This window comes from Sycon ciliatum, chromosome 7 (assembly GCF_964019385.1).
Source record: "Sycon ciliatum chromosome 7, ocSycCili1.1, whole genome shotgun sequence".
NCBI lineage: Eukaryota > Metazoa > Porifera > Calcarea > Leucosolenida > Sycettidae > Sycon > Sycon ciliatum.
In genome coordinates, this window is record NC_088649.1 from 13,396,297 (window position 1) to 13,420,996 (window position 24,700).

Genomic DNA, 24,700 nt, shown 5'->3' on the forward strand with positions numbered 1-24,700 from the left:
CCCTGGGCGAAGTGTTTATTGAAATGTGGAATTTTGTCTTCCTGCACTTCCCTATGTCCAGCTATACAACAAGATCAGGGTGGCGATGGTCAGTTCCTGATCTTCGAACGGGCAGAAAGGTGAGAAATTGTCGCTTCTTGACCATTTGTGCCCACGTGTCACTTTCAACGTACCTCTCTATAACATGACCCAGCTGTGCTGTGCGTGGTCACATTCATTTGATTTTTGGTTGGCTTGTAGGCCGCTGGCACCCGCATTCAGTGACGCCTGATATTTGGCACTGAGGTGAATAGTCTAGTCGCAAAGTGAAGAATCACGGGCAAAAAGGCCCAACACTTTGAGATAGGTTGATTTCAGCTTTGAGCAGCCCTGGGCGGCGTGTTTATTGAAATGTGGAATTTTGTCTTGCTGCACTTCCCTATGTCCAGCTATACAACAAGATCAGGGTGGCGATGGTCAGTTCCTGATCTTCGAACAGGCAGAAAGGTGAGAAATTGTCGCTTCTTGACCATTTGTGCCCACGTGTCACTTTCAACGTACGTCTCTATAACATGACCCAGCTGTGCTGTGCGTGGTCACATTCATTTGATTTTTGGTTGGCTTGTAGGCCGCTGGCACCCGCATTCAGTGACGCCTGATATTTGCCACTGAGGTGAATAGTCTAGTTGCAAAGTGAAGAATCACGGGCAAAAAGGCCCAACACTTTGAGATAGGTTGATTTCAGCTTTGAGCAGCCCTGGGCGAAGTGTTTATTGAAATGTGGAATTTTGTCTTGGTGCACTTCCCTATGTCCAGCTATACAACAAGATTGGGGTGGCGACGGTCAGTTCTTGAGCTTCGAACGGGCAGAAAGGTGAGAAATTGTCGCTTTTTGACCATTTGTGCCCACGTGTCACTTTCAACGTACCTCTCTATAACGTGACCCAGCTGTGATGTGAGTGGTCGCATTGATATGATTTTTGGTTGGCTTGTAGGCCGCTGGCACCCGCATTCAGTGACGCCTGATATTTGGCACTGCTGTGAATAGTTTAGTCGCAAAGTGAAGTATCATGGGCAAAAAGGCTCAAAACTTCGAGATAGGTTGATTTCTGCTTTGAGCAGCCCTGGGCGAAGTGTTTATTGAAATGTGGAAATTTTTCTTGGTGCACTACCCTATGTCCAGCTATACAACAAGATTAGGGTGGCGATGGTCAGTTCTTGAGTTTCGAACGGGCAGAAAGGTGAGAAATTGTCGCTTTTTGACCATTTCTGCCCACGTGTCACTTTCAACGTACCTCTCTATAACATGACCCAGCTGTGATATGAGTGGTCCCATTGATTTGATCGTTTTGGTTTGCTTGTGGGCCGCTGGCAACCACATTCAGTGACGCCGAAAATTTGGCACTCCTGTGAATAGTTTAGTCGCAAAGTGAAGAATCACGGGCAAAAAGGCCCAAAACTTCGAGATAGGTTGATTTCAGCTTTGAGCAGCCCTGGGCGAAGTGTTTATTCAAATGTGGAATTTTTCTTGGTGCTCTTTCCTATGTCCTGCTATACAACAAGATCAGGGTGGCGATGGTCAGTTGTTGAGCTTCGAACGGGCAGAAAGGGGAGAAATTGTCGCTTCTTGACCATTTGTGCCCACGTGTCACTTTCAACGTATCTCTGAGTATGAGTATTGACGCAAGTCGTCAAAAATTCACAAATTAAGGGGGCTCCGAACAGTTGCGCAGCGCAGTGTAAAAAGGGCACCTCCGAAATCTGTTTTTTGCCTCGAGATTCAAAAAATGTCGTGTTCCATGCGGAAACAAACTGTTGTTCAGAAAGAATTTGTTTGATTTCTCTGTGCTCGCTGTTGTTCCAGGATGTAGTTTTACTCGTTGCAGTGTTCCTGTAGCCGTGGCTGTTTCTACGCTGGAAAGAATCACTGGCCATGGCTAATGCAAAACAAAGGCAGTTAATTCCTACGCTGCTTGATTTTTTGTGAAAACTTTGTTGAAGCGGTACGTGGTGGCCACGAAGAACAAATATATTACTGACGAAGAAGGGTGAGAAAAGCAGGCTGAAGTCAGTGAAGACATCGATATCGAACGTAGTGATACTAGTACTGGTACTGGAATTTAGCATGGACTACCTGTGGAGCGTGAAGTGGCTGCCCACTCGCTGGTAAGTGGACCCACTTGCAGCTCCAGTCGCACGAGTGCCGTTTGAAACTTTCTGTGGATCCTTAAGTATCCTGAGCTCAGTGGACGACGCATCTCAGAGCTGCTGAACTTGGGCTACTGTCCCTGTAGGAATGAGGTTCGTGTCAACAATTGTACTGCGCTGATGGTGTAAGGAAAACGCTGACCAGAAGCTTGTGTTCTGAACCAGGGACGAACTTCTAAATCCTAGTTTTGTAAAAATGGGGATGCCACAACTAAGATGTGCACACTCAGGTGTGTATTGGGTAAATGCCTATGGTTGATTATTTTGAATCCTTTCCTATGCGCAAGTACATGCGTTTGTGTGTACGCGCGTGCGCGCACGCGCGTGTGTGTGTGTATACTCACGCGCACGCGCGTGTGTGTGTGTGCACGTGCGTGCGCGCGCGCGCGCGTGTGTGTGTGTGTACTCGCGCGCACGCGCGTGTGTGTGTACGTGCGCGCATGCGCGCGCGTGTGTGTGTGTGTATGTGTGTGTGCAAGCTGTTGAAAGGTGTAATCCGAGCACAGGTTGCTACATGTATGTATAACGTAGTTTGTTTGCTATCCTTGCTTCAGCGTTGGGCAGGTGTATGAGTGTGTGTGTACGCATGTGTGTGTGTGTGTGCGCGCGTGCTCGTGCCCGCATGTGTGGGTTCGCAATGTTGATCTGGTGTTTATGTGCGTGTGCATGCACGCGTGTGAGTGTTCACTGTTTTGAATGCCTGCTTTCACATTATTCATGTGCCAGTTTCATGGTCGAGGTTGTTATGAAACCTCGCTGCCTGACATGTACAGTCATGTACACTACTTGTATATCAATGTGCTAGGACTGAAGGCTACATGACATACATGTAATGATACATGTACCTTTCCAAGCACAGACTGTCTGGTATGTCCAAAGGAGGTTGCAGCATGAAAATAACTTCTTCTAAAATAATATTACCATACTACCCACGGCTGTTAGCTGCACTTGGATCGCGGCAACTTAGTTTTCTGCACGTGAACCATGAAAAATCAATGCATGCTCATGCATAACCAGTCAGCTGGCCTGCTCGCCCACGCATTTGACAGGTAACAATTCCATCAAATTTGAGATATCGCTTCGTTCTAAGTCTCAAAACAGTTCTAAAGTCACCAAACCACACTGGTAATCGATGGCTATTCAATGTTAACATCTTCAGGGAGACTTCAGCCGTATCCCGAGAGTTTGGGCATCGTTGCCGTTCTTTTTCACGGTGTTCTTCTTCCTCCTGTCTGGAGCTGCAATTGAATCCTGGAATTATTTGAAAGGTATTTCGTGCGGGCTGTGGGGGATTCCAACAGGCATAAACTGACATCGCCATAGGATAACTGGTAATTTTCACCCTTCAAGGAGGTAGAGCAATGAGAATTTTTTTGTGGCGGTCGTGGCTATATTTGTGCACTTCCAAGGCTTTCATTCTGCCTGATACTACTCTCTACTGTATTGGAATCGTTGTTTAGGCACCTGTAGCTGTCTTATTTGGTAGATCTGCTGTTTTCAGTCACTTGGGACACTTTGTCTAGCCTATTTGTCTTTCGTTCGTGCCACCTATCAGTTTTGTGGGGTGCCTAGGCCTGTATTTGTGAAGTTCTCGAGTAAGACCCTAATTCTTGACTGGAGGCACGACTTGAATTGTATTTGCTGGGCGAGCTCTCGTTCACGCATTTCTCCTTATCGTAATAGTCAATATCTGCTTGCTGGGCGGACTAGCCGCTAGAATAGGGATGACCAAATTGTCCAAGTGTGAATTATTATTGTTTCCATCATCGTGAAATGAGTGTTGTGGAATTGCAGTGTCTGTCTGCCTTTGCCACTGAGGACCTGAGGAGAGTTGATTGTTACTTCTGCTCAGCAATGAAGCGATCATCAGCTCTCTTTGTTCTAATTATTGAGAGGACATACCAGCATCGCAATCAAGTAAAGATTAGGCAAACCTCGCCAACCTCCAACAAGAGTCGAAGATATTTTCTCCAAATGCAAAGACGATCTTTGTGAGTTTGTGACTTGCATTTGCGTGCATACATGAGCAAGTCACGAACCACGGCACGTGCGCGGTTACCATGCCATCTCGAACCGACGCCATCTGTCTAAGTTGCCGCTTCTTGACAGCCGTGTACCATGTCATTGGTAGTGATATTTAGTCAAGAAGGCAAGAATGGTCAGATTTTCTAAAATGCTATTTTCAGAATTGGTCTAAAAATGCCATATTTTGATACCTATACTGTTTGGTAGGCGCCTAAAGTGCCTGGTGACACCATCAAAACTGTCCATTATCGGTCTTCTTGGGCTCAAGGATCACAGAAAGCCACAAAAATCAATATGTCCATGGACAAAATGTTGCAGGCTGAACCATTTTCACAATTCAGCACCCGATGGAAATTTCGGTACCCATAATTTCGAAAAAATGGCTCGCCAAGGGCAAAACCAAGACACAGTCTATCTTGTGTAGCCAAGATACCTCCAAATGTGGTTCTTAAACACATGATGAAGAAAATGCTTAGTATCCTCCTTCCAGGAGGCTTCTTTGGGTCAAAAACCAAATTGTTTTACCATTTTTTTCCGAAAATCAAGAAATTGTACACTAACTAAATACACCAGAATACCTCTTATATGCCTGGTGACCCTACCTAAAAACTATACCAAATTGAAGAAGAGACTTCACTCCACCATTCTATGCATAAAAAACAGGGTGTCCATGGACCTTTTATTTTTACGTCTTTAGGTGGGAACCTCCTTAACACCTTTCCGTCCATTCATAGCTCAAAGACTGACCGAGCCATCCTAATTTCCTCCAATAGCTGGGTAAAGGGTAGTGCACAGAAGAAACGACTCGAAAAGAGTGTCATTACTCCAAACAACTTGCGTAGAACGGCTGAAAGCTGAAATTAACCTACCGGTATCTTTTAAAAAGTTGGGGGGGGGGGGGGTTCGCTGGTGGCTCCGGACTTTACGACCAAACCACGGAAAATACGGCAACTCACCTTCAGACAGTGGGTGGCTCTCTTCGTCTTTAGCGATGCACTCACACCAGTCGCTGCACTGCCCTAGACACTGGCTGTGCCCGGACGGCCCTGCACGATTATGGCCGTCTTCGAATACACTGCGAGCCATTCCTAGATCCCAGTCTCTTCAGGTATGACTAGTCAGCTTCACCACTCATCAGTGCAACTAACACTGAGGTGTACAGGTTGCCACAGCTACGTCAATTTTGTGCAGAATTTGACATCTTCCTTCCATCATGTCCGTCCTCAGCGCACACGGTCTTTCATCCAGTCACTGCACAATGGCCATGATATTATCACGTGGTAAGATCCCAGTCCAAGATATCATCATGCAGTTTCCTCAATTCTTCACTTACCTGACTTAGGCTGGTCAAAACTTCTGCCCAGTCTCAGTTTACGAGCGAGGTTTCCAATCAAATGCCTCTGGTTTCCTGCTGTCTTGCACTTGTCCAGCTGCTAACGTAAACGTAGGGACGCTTTGCATTGTTTTCAGCATTTAGCATCGATCTTGACTCAGCATTCCAAGAATGAACATGAACCACATCCATCGGCAAGAAATTCATCTGATGTTTTATATCTAGCGTACAGAGCCTGCAATGCCAATGGTGACGATCTGTATCTCCCCATCAACCGCTACCTACTGACTTCTTATGTCAAGGGCCGTTCCATAGCGCACTATGCCACGATGCGCGCACAGTTCCAGTTCTTCTGCTGCCAAGAATGAAGTTCTTGACAACATGACTTTGCTTAGATACGAAAGCACACCACAAAATTATCCAGTTCAGGCTTTCGTCTTTTTTTGAGTTTCGTTACCTTGTAAAGTATACTGCATAATAACTAAACTTTCTAAAGTACAAATTTTCGTTTACGAAATCTTTCGTTAGATCACTCCACCAGCAGGTTCGTTACATACTAAAAGCGCGTTCGAATTGTCACTCATTGACTTTTCGAGGAGTTTCGTTTTTCTGAAGAGGTGGCCTTATTGGCCTCTTCAGAAAAACGAACCTCCTCGAAACTTCTCGAAACTCCACAACCTCATCCGATGGGAGAGGTGGATTAGTTTCGAAGAGTTTGGAATAGCTACGTCACGTAGTAGATCTACGTGGAGATGGTTGATCTGATCGGACGACCACACGAGGTTCATCATGGTTCCATTGTACTGGCATTCACCATTAGTATGCGTACTTGCACATGTACATGTCGATGCGATGCGATGCTTGTCCCTCGCATAATTATAAGACCATGGTCTTATAATCGAACGAAAACGCACTTGTGAAAGGACCGAAAACAGCGACTTTTCGATTACAAGACCATGGTCTTATGTGCGCGAGATTACGGTACAAAGCACCGGTAGGTCTACAGGCAAACCCAAATGGTCCCCCGCACCGAGAACCCGGGTGCCGGGCCGGTCGTGCGGACAAAGTGGCAAATTTCTATTGCCACCGCAATCGGTGTACAGTCACGGATCATCAGGGTCCAGAGAGTCGTGTACTCTGGCATGGGGCTGCTCCACACTGCCCTGTATTAGGGCCCGGCGGATTCTGCCGGCAGAAAAATTGGCAGAATTCGGTACTTTTTCTGGTAAGTTTCATGCATGTTTGGGATAAAAAAAATGGCGCAGAATTCGAGGAATTGCCCGCCATAAGTTTTGTATGGTTCTGCCAATTTCACGGCTTTTCGAGCAGAATCTGCCACCTTTTCGAGCAGAACCCGCCGGTCCCTACCCCGCATCACAAACACAGAATCCGCCGGTCCCTACCCCGCATCACAAACACAGAATCCGCCGGTCCCTGCCCCGCATCACAAACACAGAATCCGCCGGTCCCTACCCCGCATCACAAGCACAGAATCCACCGGTCCCTACCCCGCATCACAAACACAGAATCCGCCGGTCCCTACCCCGCATCACAAACACAGAATCCGCCGGTCCCTACCCCGCATCACAAACACAGAATCCGCCGGTCCCTACCCCGCATCACAAACAAGGGAGTTCTATGACTCAGCATGAGTGCATGTTGTAGCAGCGCTAGATGCAGAGCCATGAAAACCTGTCCATGGGCCCATAGCCCATAGGGGCCACCACTCCCGTCCTGTCTCTCCCCCCCCCCCCCCCCCACAATCACCAGAGGACCACACTGGCATTGAATTGATCAGCACCGGGGAGTCATAAAGATACGATTCCCTGATTAGCACCAGCAAGAGAGGACTCCGCAGACCAGCTTTCCAGTCACTGCTTGGAAACTGCAATCAACAGAGCTGTTGAACATAACAGGTATTCGCTAACATGAAAAAAGTAGCATAGAATGAAAATGAGAATACCCACTCGAGCCTGGGGAAATGCAAAAAAAGAGCAAGCTACGAAACGCCAGCAGCACTAAGGGCCAGCACAGGGCCAGCCGTGAGTACACTGCGGCGCAATACAAGTAACGGGGGAAGAAAAACAACATGATTCCATAAAGAAGTGGACACAACATTGCACTGGGAAGATGCAAGCAGAAGGCGAATAAAAATATTTTTTCACTGGTTGAGGGAAAATATAGTTGGTGATTAAAAAAATCTATTAAAATATACTACCAGAAGCTGTAGAAAAGAAGGGAAAGCAGTTACTAGACAAATGTTGGTCTTGTTCCAGTACCGGGCCTGTCCGACATTGGAATTACTTCTTATCCTTGCGTCCAAATATGGAGCCAAGCCGGCCTTTCTTCTTCCGACTGTCCAGTGCCAGAGCAGCAACATCAACGACTCCGGGTTTACCACCGTCCGCTGGAGTACCTGCTTCTGCCGCTGCTGCTGTGGCCGGCGGTGCCGATGATGCTACTTGTGTTGTGCTGGGCCACTGTGAGCCGCTCGCAGCACTACTACCTGCTGTTGCACTGGAAGCAGAGGATGGTGGTGGCTGTGCGTGTGACTGTGAGGGTGTGTGCTGCAATGGTGAAGTACCCCCTCGGCTCACCCCCGGTGCAGTGCTGCCTGCGGCTGGAGCCGCTGAGGGTGGCGGCACGTGCGACATTGGACTTGATCCAGTATCCATGCTGGGCCGTAATGATGACGGGGAGTCGTGTGAGTGTCTCTGCAAAAGCATACACGCACGCACATGCAATCGAACACATTCTCACGTTATGCTGCCGGGTAAAAAAATTTTAAAAAATGGGCCTGTCCGGGATTTGAACCCGGGACCTCTCGCACCCAAAGCGAGAATCATACCCCAAGACCAACAGGCCTGCTCACGAACATACTAGAAACGATTCTCCCCATGTGAAAACTACCCTGTGGAGCCGTAGCTGAGGCCGTTAATATGGGTTCTGCAGTTGTGGATTGGATCGGATTTTATTTATAGTAGTGACTATCAGTATAACAGACATCTGCCCAATAAAAATAGACCCACTCGGGAGAAGGACATCAATGAAGTTGTAAAAAAAGAAGAAAGAAAGAAGAGGGGCGTGGCAAGCAACATTCGACACTCGCCATACTGGCAGGGGACAACACCGCAAATGGACGTCAATGCTAGACAGAGCTCATGGCAATGTTTCTGTTTAAAAGGTCATAGAGAGTCATGTTTGCTGCATACCTCACACCGGCCTACATGGCTGTTCCACCCTATCAACAAAGGGTCCATTTTTTATTAGGCCTACGCCTGTTTTGAATTCCCACTACAGTGGCCACTCTTTAAATCCGGCACTTTATAAACCAGCACCCTCTATAAACCAGCACAATTTTCATTAGCCAAAATGTCCTCTTCATGCACATTACAACAGTAAATCGGATTTGTTAATCCAGCACCCTCCCTAATCCAGCAGAATTTCTTTAGAACAAATGGTGCCGGATTACAAACGGACCACTGTATAAATACAGTATAGAACACCAAGGCAATGCTTGCGATGTGCAGTTACAAAGGGTGCACACGATTTTTTTCCGATATCAACTTGGTGATGCGGTGATTTGGCAACCTACGGCCGTGACATGATATCCCAGGATTCATGACAACTTAATTAATAAAAAAAACTTCTCCGCGGAATTGGTTCCATGCAGCAGCACACATGTAAATGCTGAGTCGCAAAATTTGGTCTACGTTTGACAGCATAATTGTACCAAATTTTGCAATAATAAAAAAATTGGGCCTGTCCGGGATTTGAACCCGGGACCTCTCGCACCCAAAGCGAGAATCATACCCCTAGACCAACAGGCCTGCACATGAATAGCATAGAAGGAGACTGCTCATGTGAACACTAAACGTGAACACTAGTAATGGATGAACTGGTACCATACTATCTGAGCCGTCTGACCCGTCACATTTCCCTGTTTATTGCCATTCCTGTGGCACATGCTTCTTCTTCACTATGTAGTAAGTATTCCCTCCCCTCCCCTGCCCCTGCACCCCTCCCCTCCCCTGCCCCTGCACCCCTCCCCTGCCCCTGCACCCCTCCCCTCCCCTGCCCCTGCACCTCTCCCCTGCCCTGCCCCTGCACCCCCTCCCCTGCCCCTGCATCCCTCCCCTGGCTTGCCCCTGCACCCCTCCCCTGGCTTGCCCCTGCACCCCTGTTGTGTGGTCTCATCTCTTGTGTGTTCGTACATGGCAACTATTTTCTTCCTATGCAAGTCGCAACTCCTGTTTTGAGTTGTTTTTCTTCTCTCTTTTTTCCCTACCAGTTGCTGTTACACTCACTGATCCTTATGCACAGATATACAGCAGTCCCTCACCAGTGGGACCATTGTTATTAGGCTAGGGCTTGTTTTGGACTTCACACTTTAAATAAAGAATACAAACAAAAAAACTAATGATGATAACAATACTTTTGTACCATGGAGGACAGGAGCACTTCTGGAGCTCCTGCTCCTGCCTCCTCTACATGTACGGTGGTCCATAAGGATTGACCATGTATTTTTTTGTCACGAACATGAGTCGTGATCATTTCTGTGCCCCCTTTTTTGGCACCATATAGCTCAGAGCTACATCAATAGCAATAACAAAACTAACAAAAGACAAAAAAATCTTGTCGATGCGATGACAACGACGACAAACTGGTGCCAAAACCCTACTAAGTAGATGCCAGCGAAGAAGGATAAGATGCCCGTTGGAACTTTGTTCCTCAGACATAGGCAGGTGCAGGCGCAGCAAGTGGCCATTCCGATAGACATCAAAGAAGCCTCTGCTCTGCTTGCCACCATCGATGCTGCATCTCCCGATCCGTACACCTTGCAAAAGCTAAGTTTCTTGTGCTGTGTTTTAGAATCTTCCTTGTTAGCATATGACGATTTTTGTGGTAGTTAAGCTGAGATTTTGGTTCCTTAGAATCTGGGTATCTCTAAAGAAGAGGTTGAAGCTGAGTTAGACGATTGTGTAAAGTGCTCATCATCTGTACACTCCACAATCACTGCCCTCAAACGCACGTTGCACACATCATCGCCTAGCGCGATCGGAAACACAACTAGCTCTAGCGACCCAGACTCACACGATCAACATGCCTTAGCCTCAGCTTCTCTGCACGCTACCGCAACAAAACTGCTATGTGCCACACAAGAACAACACAAGTCCATGGCTCAAACACAATCACAGCTCGTGCCACAACAGACAGCTCTCCTCAACACGCTACAATCTCAGTCTCAGCCTCGCACTACAACACCTACAACTTCTGTCAAGTTACCAAAATTGAAATTTCCAAATTTTCTGGAGATTTCTTGAAATGCAGTGAGTTCCATGATATGTTCATGTCCTCAATTGACAGCAACAAGGGACTGTCAGACATCCAAAAACTGACCTACCTCAAAGATCACGTTACTGGGTTGGCCCATGACGCCATCTCCGGCCTACCGTTGTCCAACACAAATGACACTGCTGCGCTAGACATCCTCCGCGACAGATTCGGTACTAAACAAGTACTAGTTGATTCTCATTACACTTCAATGCTTGACTTGCCGTCAGCATCAAACACCACGACCTCTTTACGCAAGTTGAGTGACCAACTAAAAATCTACTTGTGTATCCTCGATGCTCTCGGCGAAAAGATTGATTCGGGTGTTATCATCTCCATCATCACTAGCAAGCTTCCAAGTGCCACACTTGTGACCCTTGAGTTAAAAAAAGGGCCCAACGCCGTGGACCTGTCAGGACTTGAGAGACGCTATTGGAGCGTACATTGCTGCACACGAAGCGGCAGATCGCCTTTGCCCTCCAAAGAAGTCCAGCGATACGACGAGCAGCTTCAAGGCCTCTCACGCCATATCCATTTCACCGCCTCCATCTTCTGGGCACTCATTACCATTGCTTATCAAAGAGCAGCCTAGACTGGGTGTTTAGCCCTCCAAACTCAGCCAATTGGACCTTAACGGCAAGCCCGGCTGGTGCAATGTCACCTTCGTCACCCAAGGAGTGCGCGACCGCCTCTTGACGTCTGAGGAGGATTTCGTAGTCGTCAGTAAGAGTGTTGAAGTTGTAATGCGAGGCGTGTCAGTTACTACTCTCCATGTATTCGGATGCCCCCTGTCATTGCAAGATGGTGCTCTTGTGCATTAATTTTCATTGCATGGTCGGGTACATTGTCCTCCAAAGAGAAAGGTGGTTAGGCATGAGCGCTTTGCAGTCGATACCGGGACCAGGTATGTCAACGTTTCCCTGAGGAAGGTCGTGCCTTCTAGCTTGCGAGCGGGTTCCCGTACCGTAAGAGTATGGCACAAACGTCAAGTTCAAACGTGTTAACGCTGCAGTGTCTCTGGCCATCTGGCCAAAGACTGCCCAGGTGAAGCAGGTACGAGGAATGCCGTACGGAACTCTCAGCCCATCATGTCGTATGCGGACTCCGTGCAAGGGCATAATAGTACGGAGCATCACGAGAAGGCACTTAGCTGACAGGTGTCAGCACAAGCAGACCCGATGCTGGTACTGTCACCGAAAAGGGGCATTTGAGCGGGTGTGTCGTGCCAAGTCCAAACGTCGTAGTGTTCCACTTGTATTTTCCCGTATCCTTTACTGGCTGGCTGGCTCCTTTCGCTGTTTTGTCACTTGGAGAAAAGGGCTTGCTTTTCCCTTGGTAGTTGGAAGCCAGTGGTTGTTTTAGGACTCCCTTGGATTATGAAAACACGACGTAGAATTATCATGATGGTCTCTTGTGCTGTTCGTGATCTATCCGTTCAATGTCACCAATTAGTCACACTGAGGACAAATCATGTCACCGTGCCCCTAATACTGCTGAGAATTTCATTGAGCACCGCGGTACTATTGTTCACTTCTGTCATCACCCAAATCCCCCCTCCCCCTTCCCCTTCCCTTCCCTCCCCTCCCCTCCCTCTTCCTTTTCAGGTTCACCTTTACAAACCATCAGTATCCCCCCCCCCCCCACACAACCCCTATTCTCCAAGCATATTGTTCACAACTTCCAACTCCCTTTCTCTCTCTACAAACCCCAACGATGATCCCTTCAGAAGCCAACAGCATCACGCCCATACCTGAGTATCACTAGCTCCACCAGCACTTCCACCGCCACCAGGACCACCACCAGGACCACCAGCACTTAGGGGTGATGTGGACGGCAGACTCTCTGCTAATGGTGAGATTGACCTGTGTTGTGGTGACGCAGATCTATGCTGTTGTTGCTGTTGTTGTTGCTGATGTTGGTGTGAAAGGTATGCAGACGCCGGTAGAGAAGCCGACAGCGGTGTCACAGGAGTTGTGGGTGAACTTGGAGATGCCAGAGCAGCGCTGAAACGACCAGGGGAAACCCCGGGTAGATCTGTGAGGCAAGCAGACAAATAAGACAAAAATAGGAGTGGAATACAAAGAAGTGTTTGTGTTGGCAGTCGTGAGTCAGTCGGGTACAAAGGCAAGTCGTCAGGAAAGCGTGAGAAAACAAAACATGTATGCGGCTGGCTTGCGATTATTCAAAACAGTTTGCACACACGACCACAGCTCTCCTTACCAAAACGATGCAGTGGACTGCAGCAGCGCAGGGAGAAAAAAATTGGGCCTGTCCGGGATTTGAACCCGGGACCTCTCGCACCCAAAGCGAGAATCATACCCCTAGACCAACAGGCCACCTACAAGAAAAATACATTGCTAACTGTCCCTGAACAAGCTACTCAACCAAACAACCTACACAGACCAGCAGGATTCCACACAGTTTAAATCCAAACTTGTCTTGTCCATGCCCAACTTTAGAAATGATCTACTTCTGTCCTCTTTATGGAAAGGAAAAGAGCAAATAACACACCAGCAATATGAGCCATGGTGTAGAAGTAACATTGTAATCCTTTTCTAAACACTTCACAACCTTTTTTTCTAACAACTTCGTAACCTTCTTTCATTTCCACCGGCACAGGCCTCTAAAAACTGGATGTACAGTAAAAACTCTCCTTATATGGACACCCCTAATCCGGGCAACTACAAAGATTGGTCTAGGACACCGCCATTCGTTGTGTACGTCATTGTAGATGTCAAAACATGGTAAATATTGATGCCACTTGTCGTACTCGATGTGACACTAGACAGTAGTTGCGGATCTGCCTTCGAATTAGTCATGAAAACTATGCAAATGATGGATCCCGCTTTTCCAACTCATGCAGAGTTGTACAGTCTGGTTTAGGAGACCATGTGTGAGAGAGTGAATTCACGTACCGTCATCATCGCCATCGCTGTCTGTCTTCCCTTGTGCTACACCAGCAGATAGGAGAGAGAGTGAGTGAGTGAGTGAGTGTGTGTGAGAGAGAGAGAGAGAGAGAGAAAAAGAGAAAGAGAGAGAGAGAGAGAGAGAGAGAGAGAGAGAGAGAGAGAGAGAGAGAGAGCGGACACCGACATACAAGTTATTCAACAGCAATGAATGGAGACCGGATGCCCTTATTGCAGTGGAAACTGATACAATCAGTTTCCGCTGCAATAAGGGCATCCGATCTCCATTCATTGCTGTTGAATAACTTGTATGTCGGTGTCCGCTTGATCCAGGGATGCACATTCGATCCAAAGCACTTTGGTGCATGAAAATGTATCCGGTCAATACAGGATTCCGCTTGGTATAGGGTCCGGCAAACACAGGTTTTACTGCACTAGATAGAGGTCAAACACAACGCTGGGGTCAGAAGAAATGATAAGTTGTTAACTTGATGCACCACACTGTCGTCACGGTAATACGGTGAGTGTGTTTAAAAACATACCAGCCATCATCTGCAACTTGCTGACCCACTGTTGCCGTTCTGCACCGTCGTTGGCCAGAAATAGGTATTCTGCTCCGTTGTGAAGTCTACACACAGACATTGCGGTACACACACATACACACACATACACACACATACACACACAAGTAGGCACAAGCATATGCCCACACACGCATAAACACGTACGCATACGTACACACACATACACACACATGTACGAGGCATGCACATGCATACATGTACAAACACATGTACACACACATACACACACGCACGCACACGCACGCTCACGCGCACGCACACACACACACACACAAACACACACACACGCATTAGCACTTCTATACGATTCGCAGTCTGTGCAACACACGAATGCCATCACAGTTCTGATCTGCTAACCCCAATACGGTTCAGACAGTGATGTCACGCGAGTGTGCATAAAGTGACCCAAGGGCAACCAGAACGGTAATCCAGCAGACAAACCCACATCACATCATGTTCCAGTCTCCCACCGCCCTGATGTACAAGCCCCCACCGTCACAGTGTGGGACGCAATGCTCTAAACAAACCCTGCAGACCGGAATTCACCAGTGCTGAAGGGTACACACGGCAAAGCGGCTTACTTTAGCCGCAGCACGTTTTTCCGCTTTGTGTAATCCGTGGCCGCTTCGCAGTGGCCGCCTGTGATGTTGATTGCTGGGGCTGAGGGGTTACGCTGTACAAACACAGCAGCACAGACACACATACACATCGTGACGCATGCACACAAACAACACGCGTGCACGCACGCGCACACACACTCACACACAACGCACACATACACACACCACACACAACACACCACACAGAGGAAGCACGCGAGAATGAGCGGCCACCTTGTACGCCACTGTTACATGGGGTTTCTGCAACAGTCATAGTCAAGCAACTAACAACAATACAGACTTATACCAGTGCCTCCACCATTGTTCAGAGACCAGCACATTGGACACTAGTCCTGGACAATCAAACAAGCAATTGCCAGGCTTTTAATACGTGACAGCAAATCAAATCGACTGCTCCGTAATTAGAAACAAAATGGATATAGCATTCAGCACATCTGACCCAGACATACTGCATGAGTAATACGATGTAATCCTTTCGTCGGCACCAGCCGTCAGCGTAAAGGAAGAAAAAAAGTTGGGTCTGTCCGGGATTTGAACCCGGGACCTCTCGCACCCTAAGCGAGAATCATACCCCTAGACCAACAGACCAACCACACTGCACACTGAAACATTACAGACTTTCTGGCATCTTTCTGGTACCAAGAGATAAAATCCACCGCGTGACGTCAGAGGTATGACATATCAGTACCTGTTGAAATTCTCTCTTGTCTTTGAAGAAGTGGAGTAGTTGGCCACTCAGCACGGTGTAGTAAGCTTTCCAAGAACGAGCAGCAGACTATAGCCAAGGGCAGTTGATGCAAAGAAAGAACAGAAAAAACGAAGTCAGTATGGTCATTATCTAGATAGCAATGCAGCAGTGGGTTTACCGGGTGTTAGCGGCCGTCGTGAGTTCCCTCTGGGAACGGACACGATAATTTACTCTCTTTTTAGTGCATCAGCATGCACCGCATGCCCCCCCCCCCCACAATACACACATACAAATTACACAAGGACACTTAAAATCGATAGCACAGCACATGCATGAAATGAGGAAATGAAACGTGTGCACGCGTGTGTGGTGGGAGGTGTATGCGCGTGTGTGTGTGTGTGCGCGTGCATGTGCGCGTGCGTGAGCATAGAGGCGTCTGTTTACCTTCCGTCCACCCTCATCCAGCTCGTTCTTTCTCTGCAGCACTCCTTCGCATTCCCAGCTTAGTATCGTTACCTAGAACACGGGGAAATCAACAACACAAATACAGAAATACATGTAACTCGTACCTCGGTTATCCGGACCCGAAGTTACGGGCACTTCGATCGACCGGGAGCCCTTTGGGCGAGTTTTAGTGGTAATATTACCACTCTTTTGTCACTTTATGTGGAAATGGTGACGTCACATGCCATATCTATGGCCTTTCCCCATCAAAATGTATGCGATTCGGAGTTATGGATATTTCGAAGTATCGAGCAGTGCCCGGTCCCGGACCGCCCGGGTAAATGAGGTATGATCGTATACTGTAAAAGCCATTATTCTAACGAGGCGCATATATAACGATTTCCCAAAATTGACTGGCTTACGTGTACGAAAGGCAACGATTCTCACGCATTCCCTACGCTCAATAGAGAAGTACAATGTATCGATTTCTGTATAACGATTTCTATTTTAACGACAGATTTCTCCTCGTTAAATCGTTAGAATTAGCACTTCGTTATATAATTATATGGCTTTTACAGTATGACAGACCGGGGGAGGGGTTATCAGACAATATTGTCGGATAGGGTGCTCATGCACCAAATGTGCCGCTTAGTCGGGCACACAGCACCATATTCTTCAACTCTTTGTCTGTAGTCAGTATCACATAGCTCGTTAGTATAGTGCTCGGGCACATGCAGAGAACACGGAGGTGCAAATAACCACTGGTAAGGGTCTACACATTGCGGAATATGCCTATACTGTATTGTTGCATTACTGTTTTGCTGTATTGCTGTATTGCTGGTTTATTTTTTTATTTTTTTACATTGATCACAGCTCACAGGCAAAGACCAAAAATTGCATAGTGGGAGCATAGTGATGGTGAGGCTGTATTGCTGTATTGCTGTATTGCTGTATTGCTGTATTGCTGTACTAGGCCTACGATGGTTTAAAAGTATACTTGTTCAGGTACACAAGTACAGTCAACTTGGCTAACAACGACTGCGGATATAACAACTCGCGAATAACGACAGAATTTCCATGCCCAGAGCAATGTCCCATTTAACTGTAATGCATATATTGAGACTTCGGGTATGAGGACACTTTGCGAATAAGGACACTTTTCTGATGCCCCGCCGAGTGTCGTTATACGCAGAGTTGACGGTACGTCTCAAGAAACAGGGTACACCGGCTCATGTTATGCTAGTCCTAGTACAAGTCTGCCAGTGTGCTACATGTAATAAGGAATAGATTCCTGCTTGCGATGCCACTTTACATAAAAGAACAACAACGACAACAGTAGTGGCGGCAGCAGTAGCAGCAGTAGCAGTAGCAGCAGCACCACCACCAAAACCACTTTGAGTTCAAAGATGTGTTTGATCACCGAATGCCCACCATCCGAACACATCCTATTGGTTGTGTGTAATACTGCTCTTCATTGCATTTAGAAACCATCTATAGGGTGGCAGAGGATGGCCCGCTCAGCAATGACATGTGCCCGCAGGTGCAGAGTAAACTCTGAGAACTGAAGGGTTGTAAAGCAGATGCAGCAGAACAATGTCTGCCTCTGTACCTTGTTAGCATGGTCCTTGTTTGCTGGTGTGACGGCTACAGTTGGGGGGTGAGTGTTAGCTGTGCTACTGGCTGGTTGGTGTGCGATAGGACTGGCAGATCTCTCAGTACTGCTGTCCAAGCCAGAGGAGCTGCGATGGCCGGGTTTGGAGTCAGTGCTGTCCGACGACAGACGCTTGTCAGATAGTGACGATGACAGTGGGGAAACTGGCGAGATCGCCTGAAGGCAAAACCGAGGCAAAGCAGTAATATTACACAGGATATGAGATCATGGCACTATGAGTATCTCACAGCATGATGTTGCCACGTAATCTAGTGGAGTACGACATCATGGCATCATGTCACAGTATGACTTTACCATGTCACACTGCACAGTGCTGGATGACGTCACGGCATGGCGTCACAGTTTGACGTGACCAAATTCAGTTGTGTATGACATCATGTCATTTACGTACTGGTGTCACATCCACTGAGGTGCTGTGATTGCTACTGGATGTGACATCACAGCAGCACCAGGGAGATAATGTACTGTCGAAGAACGACCCGCCTAGGATTTCACCAAGCCCAGCATACCAATGTATACGCGGTGACTCAACTGCGCATAGACTGTAATACATGAACATTAGAACGGTCTAGGCTAGGAGGCTGCCCCCCCCCCCCCCCCCCCCCCCCCCCAGTTCTTTGACGACCGACAGTAGTGCAATGTCCGTGTACCTGTTTGCTGGCAGTTGTGGATAGAGCAGCATCCGGAGAAGTACCAGCAGGTAGTACTGCTACACGACCTGGGGTTTTCTTCTCGCCTGGAATTCCCGTCACAGTAGATGCCGGCAACACGTCGTCGTTCTCTTTCCGCTTCTTCTCCACCAGGAGAGCAGCAGTGGCGGCGGCAGCAGCTTTCTCCTTTCTCTCTTGCTCTGCCTTTATTTGCTGGCGCTTCAGTTCCAGCTCGGCCTGCAGCTTGCGTTCGGCTTCTTGCCGCTTGCGCTCCTCCACCTTGAGCTGGCGAGCTTTCTCTTCTTCCGCCTTCCTCTGCTCCTGCACACACCGGGAAGAGGAACAAGGAGTAAATAGTACGGTACATGCAGCAACAAGTACATCTAGTTTGATCACTGCTAGCCATGACATTTTCCACATCATACTAATCTCACTATAATTATTATCTCTTATTTACCTCAGGCCATTGTGAGGTTAAAGATTTGAAACAACGACGGCAATGACAATAGCGGTGACGACGACAACGACGATGACGACAACACATACTCCACAAAGATTTCTTTGCTATACTGTAAAAGCCATATACATAACGAAGTGCTAACTCTTAACAAGTTAACGAGGAGAAGTCTGTCGTTAGAATAGAAATCGTTATACAGAAATCGACACATATACTGTCCTATTGAGCGTTGAGAATGAGTGAGAATCGTTACGTTTGGTACACGTAAACTAGTCAATTTTGGGAAATCGTTATATATGCGCCTCATTAGAATAATGGCTTTTACAGTAGTCTAAACTTCCCACTGCATGTGCTCTTCAGGTAATCTCGCTCGCCACACCAGCAACAAGACTATTACACAGCGAGATCAGTTCCTCCACGCAGCAGCCGTATTGATCATCGATGGCACATGGTCAGTGAGATGTCACATGATCATAGAGGCGTCAAAAGTCATGATTATAGAGATGTCACATGATCTGTGACGAGGGGCGTATGGAGTACTCAATGAAATAGGACTACCGGGTTTGTTTCTAAGGAGATGCACTTGTTGGTCTGGGTTGCCGGTTCATGCCATGCATTTTCATCTCACTTGGATTCAGGTTGCATTGTTCTGTACGCTCTACCGAAGGTCACAGGCATTATCTACACTCCCGATTCCACAAACCATCAAAGTGTCATGACCCGGATCAGACTCGTCGTGAAAGCGACCACGCATGGAGCTCAGCAGCCAAAAGCTGGACTCCGAAATATACTAGAGTTCTGTAAGAACCATGATTAGTCCTGCGAAGGATTTGGCACTTTCGTTAGTTGAGCAATCATGGCTTACAACTCGTGGCCTAGAGCCGCAAAGTGTGGTCGTACGTCGACCACACCTTCAGTACAAGTCGTCAGCATTGTACTCACTACACTGTTGAGCTTGAGGGGACCCTGCTTAGTCCTGCAAGGGAGCTGATACCTTTGTTAGTCGAGCAAGCATGGCGCCTCTTCTCGTGTCGTAAGACGCAAAGGGTCGACAGTACTTCACGTACTCTAGACCCCAGGCCCGTTGGAGGGAACACGGCATTGCCGTCTGCTGCTATGTTTGGGGGAAGAGCTCATATTGGGTGAACCGAAGGACGCAGCTACGCTTCCCGCCTGTACTGCTGCAATGCAACCCAGCACCGGATCGCGGACGAAGATCATGCCAGCACTTGGAGATCACTGATATTCACATTTGGGTGAGCGAGCTCCCCGTATTGATTGATCTTTGTACTATATTCTAGTTTGGCTGATTGCATATATTGCACCACTGTTTGTAATATAGAAATAATCCTTACGCATTCTTGCCGCTGTATACTTTTGATCTCATAATGTAGCATATATAAGGAGCTGTTTTGCTAACATTCATCCTCGATCCGGGGAGCTCACTACTCCTCTCGATTCTGAGAGAGTCACTCCGACTCTCTCCTGCTTTGGGTCTTTTGACTCTTCACGCTTGATCTTCGATCTAGCATTGCAATGGTTGAATAAACACTGTCTCAAGTGGAATTATAAACCTGTCGTTCTGTGTGAGCTAGCTAACTTGGATGGCGACTATATTGGTCGTCTACCTGGGTAGCCACTAGACTGATCTAAGCCAAGTCACAAACCCGCCAAAGCGCGGCCGTGACAAAAGCATGGACCATCGCCATGCTACTCACCTCCTCTTTCTGACGTCGCTCTTCGTCTTGCTTGGCACGCAGCGCAGCCGTTCGCCGTTTCTTCTCCTCCTCGGCCTGGCGCTTACGCTCCTCTGCTTCCTTGCGTTGCACCTCGCGTTTGCGCTGCTCGGCCTCTAGCTGTTGGCGCTCCTCGTTTTCAATCTGCGGAAGCAAATCACACAGCGAACTTGGTGCTAAATACACGCAATGTTACGCGATGTGACGCAACCTCTGCAGTTGAAGACCACCTGGCCGTTAGAGTTTTGTCAGCATCGGATTCACACAATGCCTGGACACAGCGCAATGGTGCACATGCACGCTGGCCTTGTTTCTGTACAAGCCGAGGTGCAGACTAGGCTTACATTCAACCGCACGTTGTAGACACATAGCGATATGCCCATTGTGCACTGACGTAATTTGAACCATAAACACACCCCACACGCTACCACCTCAGCCCACCTGGGTATGGTCGTCTGGGGCCGGTGTTGAACAGTGTATTCCTTGTCCTAGCGTACTCACATGCATTACTCATACCTTCCATATTTGGCAATGCGCAATGGACATACGAATGCTTACTCATACTACCGTGGATGGTAGAAAAACTCCACACAGGACTAGTTGGCCAAGTGTTATGCTAGTTGACCCATCGGGGTATTGTCCCCAGATGAATTCGGAATTGCAATTCCTTTTCCCTGCCTGTAACTCAAGGAATACCTCCCGGACTGCTATTGTTGCCAAGCATGTCTCCGTGGCGCAATCGGTTAGCGCGTTCGGCTGTTAACCGAAAGGTTGGTGGTTCAAGCCCACCCGGGGACGAGCATTTCTTTTTTTCTTTTTCTTTAATTTTCATGTTGTGCCAAAAAAAGAGAAGAGGGAGAGGACACCTGGAAGCTTTGACCACTTCTTCGGGGTTTGGGAGTCGAGGTGGTAATCAAGCTTGATATCCTAGCTTTTGGCCATAAGGCCACACCAAGTTATTTCTATGTTTCGCGTCACCCGCGCGCGTACCTTTTCGAATCCTTGACAAGAAAAAAAAGAACCTAGACGAGCCAATCGATGGCTGCCATGTTCTGGCTAACATTCTACTTGGTCCGTTTCATCGCAATTGTCGCTTATCTCCCACGCACCTTTTGACAGGTAAAACCCAGTCCGATCTCGATATCTAACTCACATTCGTTTGGGAGGTTGTGATGGCAAGATCAGAGGAGACCAGAAAGAAAAAAACCATCGCGACTAGCGCCAGTAGCATCGCGATTCATACAATTTTGATGGGAAAGTGGGAAACTTTTCGCTGCAGTGAATGCACTGCAGTGAATGCACACATTCACTGCGGCGAAAAGCCAAGCGCAGCTCAAAGACCGGAACTGTAGCAGGGGAAATCGACATCCTGACCTGGAGAGCGTGACAGTCACGGCCAGGCCAGCCAGCTCAGTTGTTTGAACTGCAATGTTTGAACTGCAATGACCTGGTATTCTTTGCAAGCCTGCAAACTAATGGCGAGATGGTGGCAAAGAAGACATTGTCCGACCTGGCAGCGGCAGTACAAGAGTCGTGGTCAGCGTATCCAGCAGAGCGTATGACAGCTGTCTGGAGAGGGATGTGTGCCTGATTCAAAAACATTGTTGAACACACAGTACTGTAGTGACAGACGGGTCACGCTGCCCACGTTCCTGCAAGTGCCAAAGTGACAACCGCGACTGTTCCTTTCCCATCGCTGCTATACGCCAAGCGGAGAAAGCAAGAGATACGGTACTCTACGCTAGCAGCTATACACACCAGTGAATGTGAGCTCAAGTGGCATCAGCTCGAGTGATACAGAGCCAGAGTCCGATAAACTAAAGCCTGAGTGCAAGAAGGCGCTCCGTCGATGTTTTCTTTTGTACATTTTTTGTAACCTTGCTTCCTTTCTTCGACTTGCTTCATCAGATTCCATCGCTGAATTTATTTCTTGTGGCGGACAGGAATCCTGTATCATGCTTCTTCACTATGCGTATTGGAAATTTCACAGAGCTGTAAAAAAACTCCTGTTCTTAGTTGCGATAGATAAGCGACAATTGCGATGAAACGGACCAAGTAGACTCTAGCCAGTATGGCAGATCAGAGGTTATCAGGTTCTCGATAATCTTGCATTCCAGGCGATGGTACGTAGAAGGTGAGAGAGATGAAAATTTCTATTTTTCCAAGCCGTGCGGTAGGCCTAGGGCCTGCTCACCAAGCGAGCGAGCAGAGATTCCAGGTGTCAAGGACTTCGAGATTTTCCACGATTGTGATGGAGCGGGATCCCACTCGACTCATGTAAAAATGCAGAAGGAGCCATCCATGAAATCTCTTATTGTATCGCTCCAGCCCAGTCTGCCAGCTGTCCTGTAACGACTTGTCGTTTTGGATAGAAGTGACAGTTTAGTAGTGGTATTCTGTGTGCAACATGGCTCAGTACCCATAGAATGGAGTTTTGTTTTTTCTTCTGTTTTTGTTTTTTTTCCGCCCGCCCGCGTGCCTTTTCCAGAAAATATCCGACGCGAAACATAGAATTAACTTGGTGTGGCCTAAATGGGTCAAATTTCGATTTTTCACAATTTTTTCTGCAATCCCCTCTGGAATGCTCTTCTAATTATGTTTCTGAAGTCCATTTCTCCGAAAAGCAAGCCATAACAAGAATAGGATTTCGGCCAGGTTTTGTCTTGTAAGCACTGAATTGGGAAAGTCCATGAAAATCCAATCCGTTTCACGCCACTTGCATCACTGCATTGTCCGGTTCGAACCCCAATTGAGGTACTTTTTTTGGACCAACTTTGTAACCTCAAAATCCGCGGCACTGCACTGTGTACGATAAAACCACGAAAAATCGCCAAATACGGGAGCTCGCCAGAGCCAGCGCTCATCTTTTTTATGAATGGACTGTAGTGGCGTGGCCACTGCTATCTCACTCAACACAAGATCGTATACAGTAAAACTTGTCAAGGCGACCACTCGGATAAGGCGACCACCTGTCCTAGAAGACCACTGAAACCAGGACCTAAGGATGTTATTTCTGATGTGCATGGTGACGTGACGTCATGGAAACCGCTTTGCGACGGGTCAGGGCAACCCTGTCCGTGAGCTCAGATATTCGTTGGAGTTTCGTGAAGAAGTTAGATGTTTGTCCCAGGACTCCTTGTGTTGTCTGAGAGTGAGAGATGGACACGCAGAGCTAGAGGCGAACAAAACATGGCGCAGTCAACAGTTTCATGTATGTATTTGTAGTAGTTTGAACCTACGTGTAGCACCTCGTCGGTGATGGGCAAGAAAAACTTGAAAAAGCGACAATCAGCCAGCGTGGCGTCCTTCAGTGAGGAAATTCAGGCAGACGCGCCACCGGCTTGGCTTCTGCCTATCCTCCAGCAAATGCAGGACGACAGCCGTCGACGGGAGGAAGCATTGCTGGCCAAATTGTCAGGCCACCCACGACATGATCCGGCGTCTTCTTCCGTTGACATGGACGAGCGTGTTTCCAGCACCCCGATAGATTTTTCTGGATCACCTCACTCAGAGCACGAGGCCCCAGGGCGCACGACGGAGGAATTGGTTGCCAGTGCTGCCAGTGTCGGACGGGCAACAAATGCCAAGCCCCCTCTCGAGTTAGACTCCAGAATCTCTCTCCACGATTTCTCTGGCTGGAGAGCCCGGTGGGATGACTATGCCACCCTAATCCGATTGGATAGACTGAGTACACGGGAGCAGTTGGCCCACTTGCGGACTTGCCTGACCAGCAACATGCGTGCCACGCTGGAGCACGCTATTGACATAGGCTCGTGTGCGTCCGTCACCGATGTGCTGGACGCCATTTACGGCTTTCTCAGGAGCTAGCGCAACGCTGCCCTGGACCGCACAGTGTTTGCGGAGCGTCGGCAGGAGGCAGGCGAGTCGTTCGACGACTTCGTCGTGGCCCTCAAGGCCATTGCAAAGAATGCCGATCTTTGTGATCACTGTTTGGAGCAGCAGATGGTCACCAGGATCATGTGTGGGGTGCGTTGCGTGGAGACGCGCCGTAAGTTGCTATCTGTCCACCCGTTTCCCTCATTAAAATCCGTCATGGATATCTG

General features: G+C 48.0%; 1 protein-coding gene and 5 non-coding genes across 6 annotated transcripts in view; 1 reads left to right on the forward strand and 5 right to left on the reverse strand.

Annotated features, from left to right (window-relative positions):
* Nucleotides 1–7,395: 7,395 nt before the first annotated feature.
* Nucleotides 7,396–24,700, reverse strand: part of LOC135821038 (spectrin beta chain-like) — a 181,080-nt gene continuing 163,775 nt past the window's right edge. Inside the window, exons 81-90 of the mRNA XM_065334099.1 lie at nucleotides 20,619–20,780; nucleotides 18,444–18,764; nucleotides 17,731–17,949; nucleotides 16,122–16,193; nucleotides 15,678–15,764; nucleotides 14,951–15,042; nucleotides 14,328–14,413; nucleotides 13,795–13,830; nucleotides 12,630–12,913; nucleotides 7,396–8,259 (exon numbers count right to left, since the gene is read on the reverse strand). Of these exons, the coding sequence (XP_065190171.1) occupies nucleotides 7,846–8,259; nucleotides 12,630–12,913; nucleotides 13,795–13,830; nucleotides 14,328–14,413; nucleotides 14,951–15,042; nucleotides 15,678–15,764; nucleotides 16,122–16,193; nucleotides 17,731–17,949; nucleotides 18,444–18,764; nucleotides 20,619–20,780 (1,773 nt within the window). The 3' untranslated portion in view covers nucleotides 7,396–7,845. The remainder of the gene's footprint in view (nucleotides 8,260–12,629; nucleotides 12,914–13,794; nucleotides 13,831–14,327; nucleotides 14,414–14,950; nucleotides 15,043–15,677; nucleotides 15,765–16,121; nucleotides 16,194–17,730; nucleotides 17,950–18,443; nucleotides 18,765–20,618; nucleotides 20,781–24,700) is intronic.
* On the reverse strand, nucleotides 8,339–8,410 carry Trnap-ugg (transfer RNA proline (anticodon UGG)). The gene has a single exon. It is a non-coding gene; the product is annotated as a tRNA-Pro (tRNA).
* Trnap-ugg (transfer RNA proline (anticodon UGG)) lies at nucleotides 9,304–9,375 on the reverse strand. Its single transcript has one exon. It is a non-coding gene; the product is annotated as a tRNA-Pro (tRNA).
* Trnap-ugg (transfer RNA proline (anticodon UGG)) lies at nucleotides 13,144–13,215 on the reverse strand. Its single transcript has one exon. It is a non-coding gene; the product is annotated as a tRNA-Pro (tRNA).
* Trnap-agg (transfer RNA proline (anticodon AGG)) lies at nucleotides 15,506–15,577 on the reverse strand. The gene has a single exon. It is a non-coding gene; the product is annotated as a tRNA-Pro (tRNA).
* On the forward strand, nucleotides 21,361–21,434 carry Trnan-guu (transfer RNA asparagine (anticodon GUU)). Its single transcript has one exon. It is a non-coding gene; the product is annotated as a tRNA-Asn (tRNA).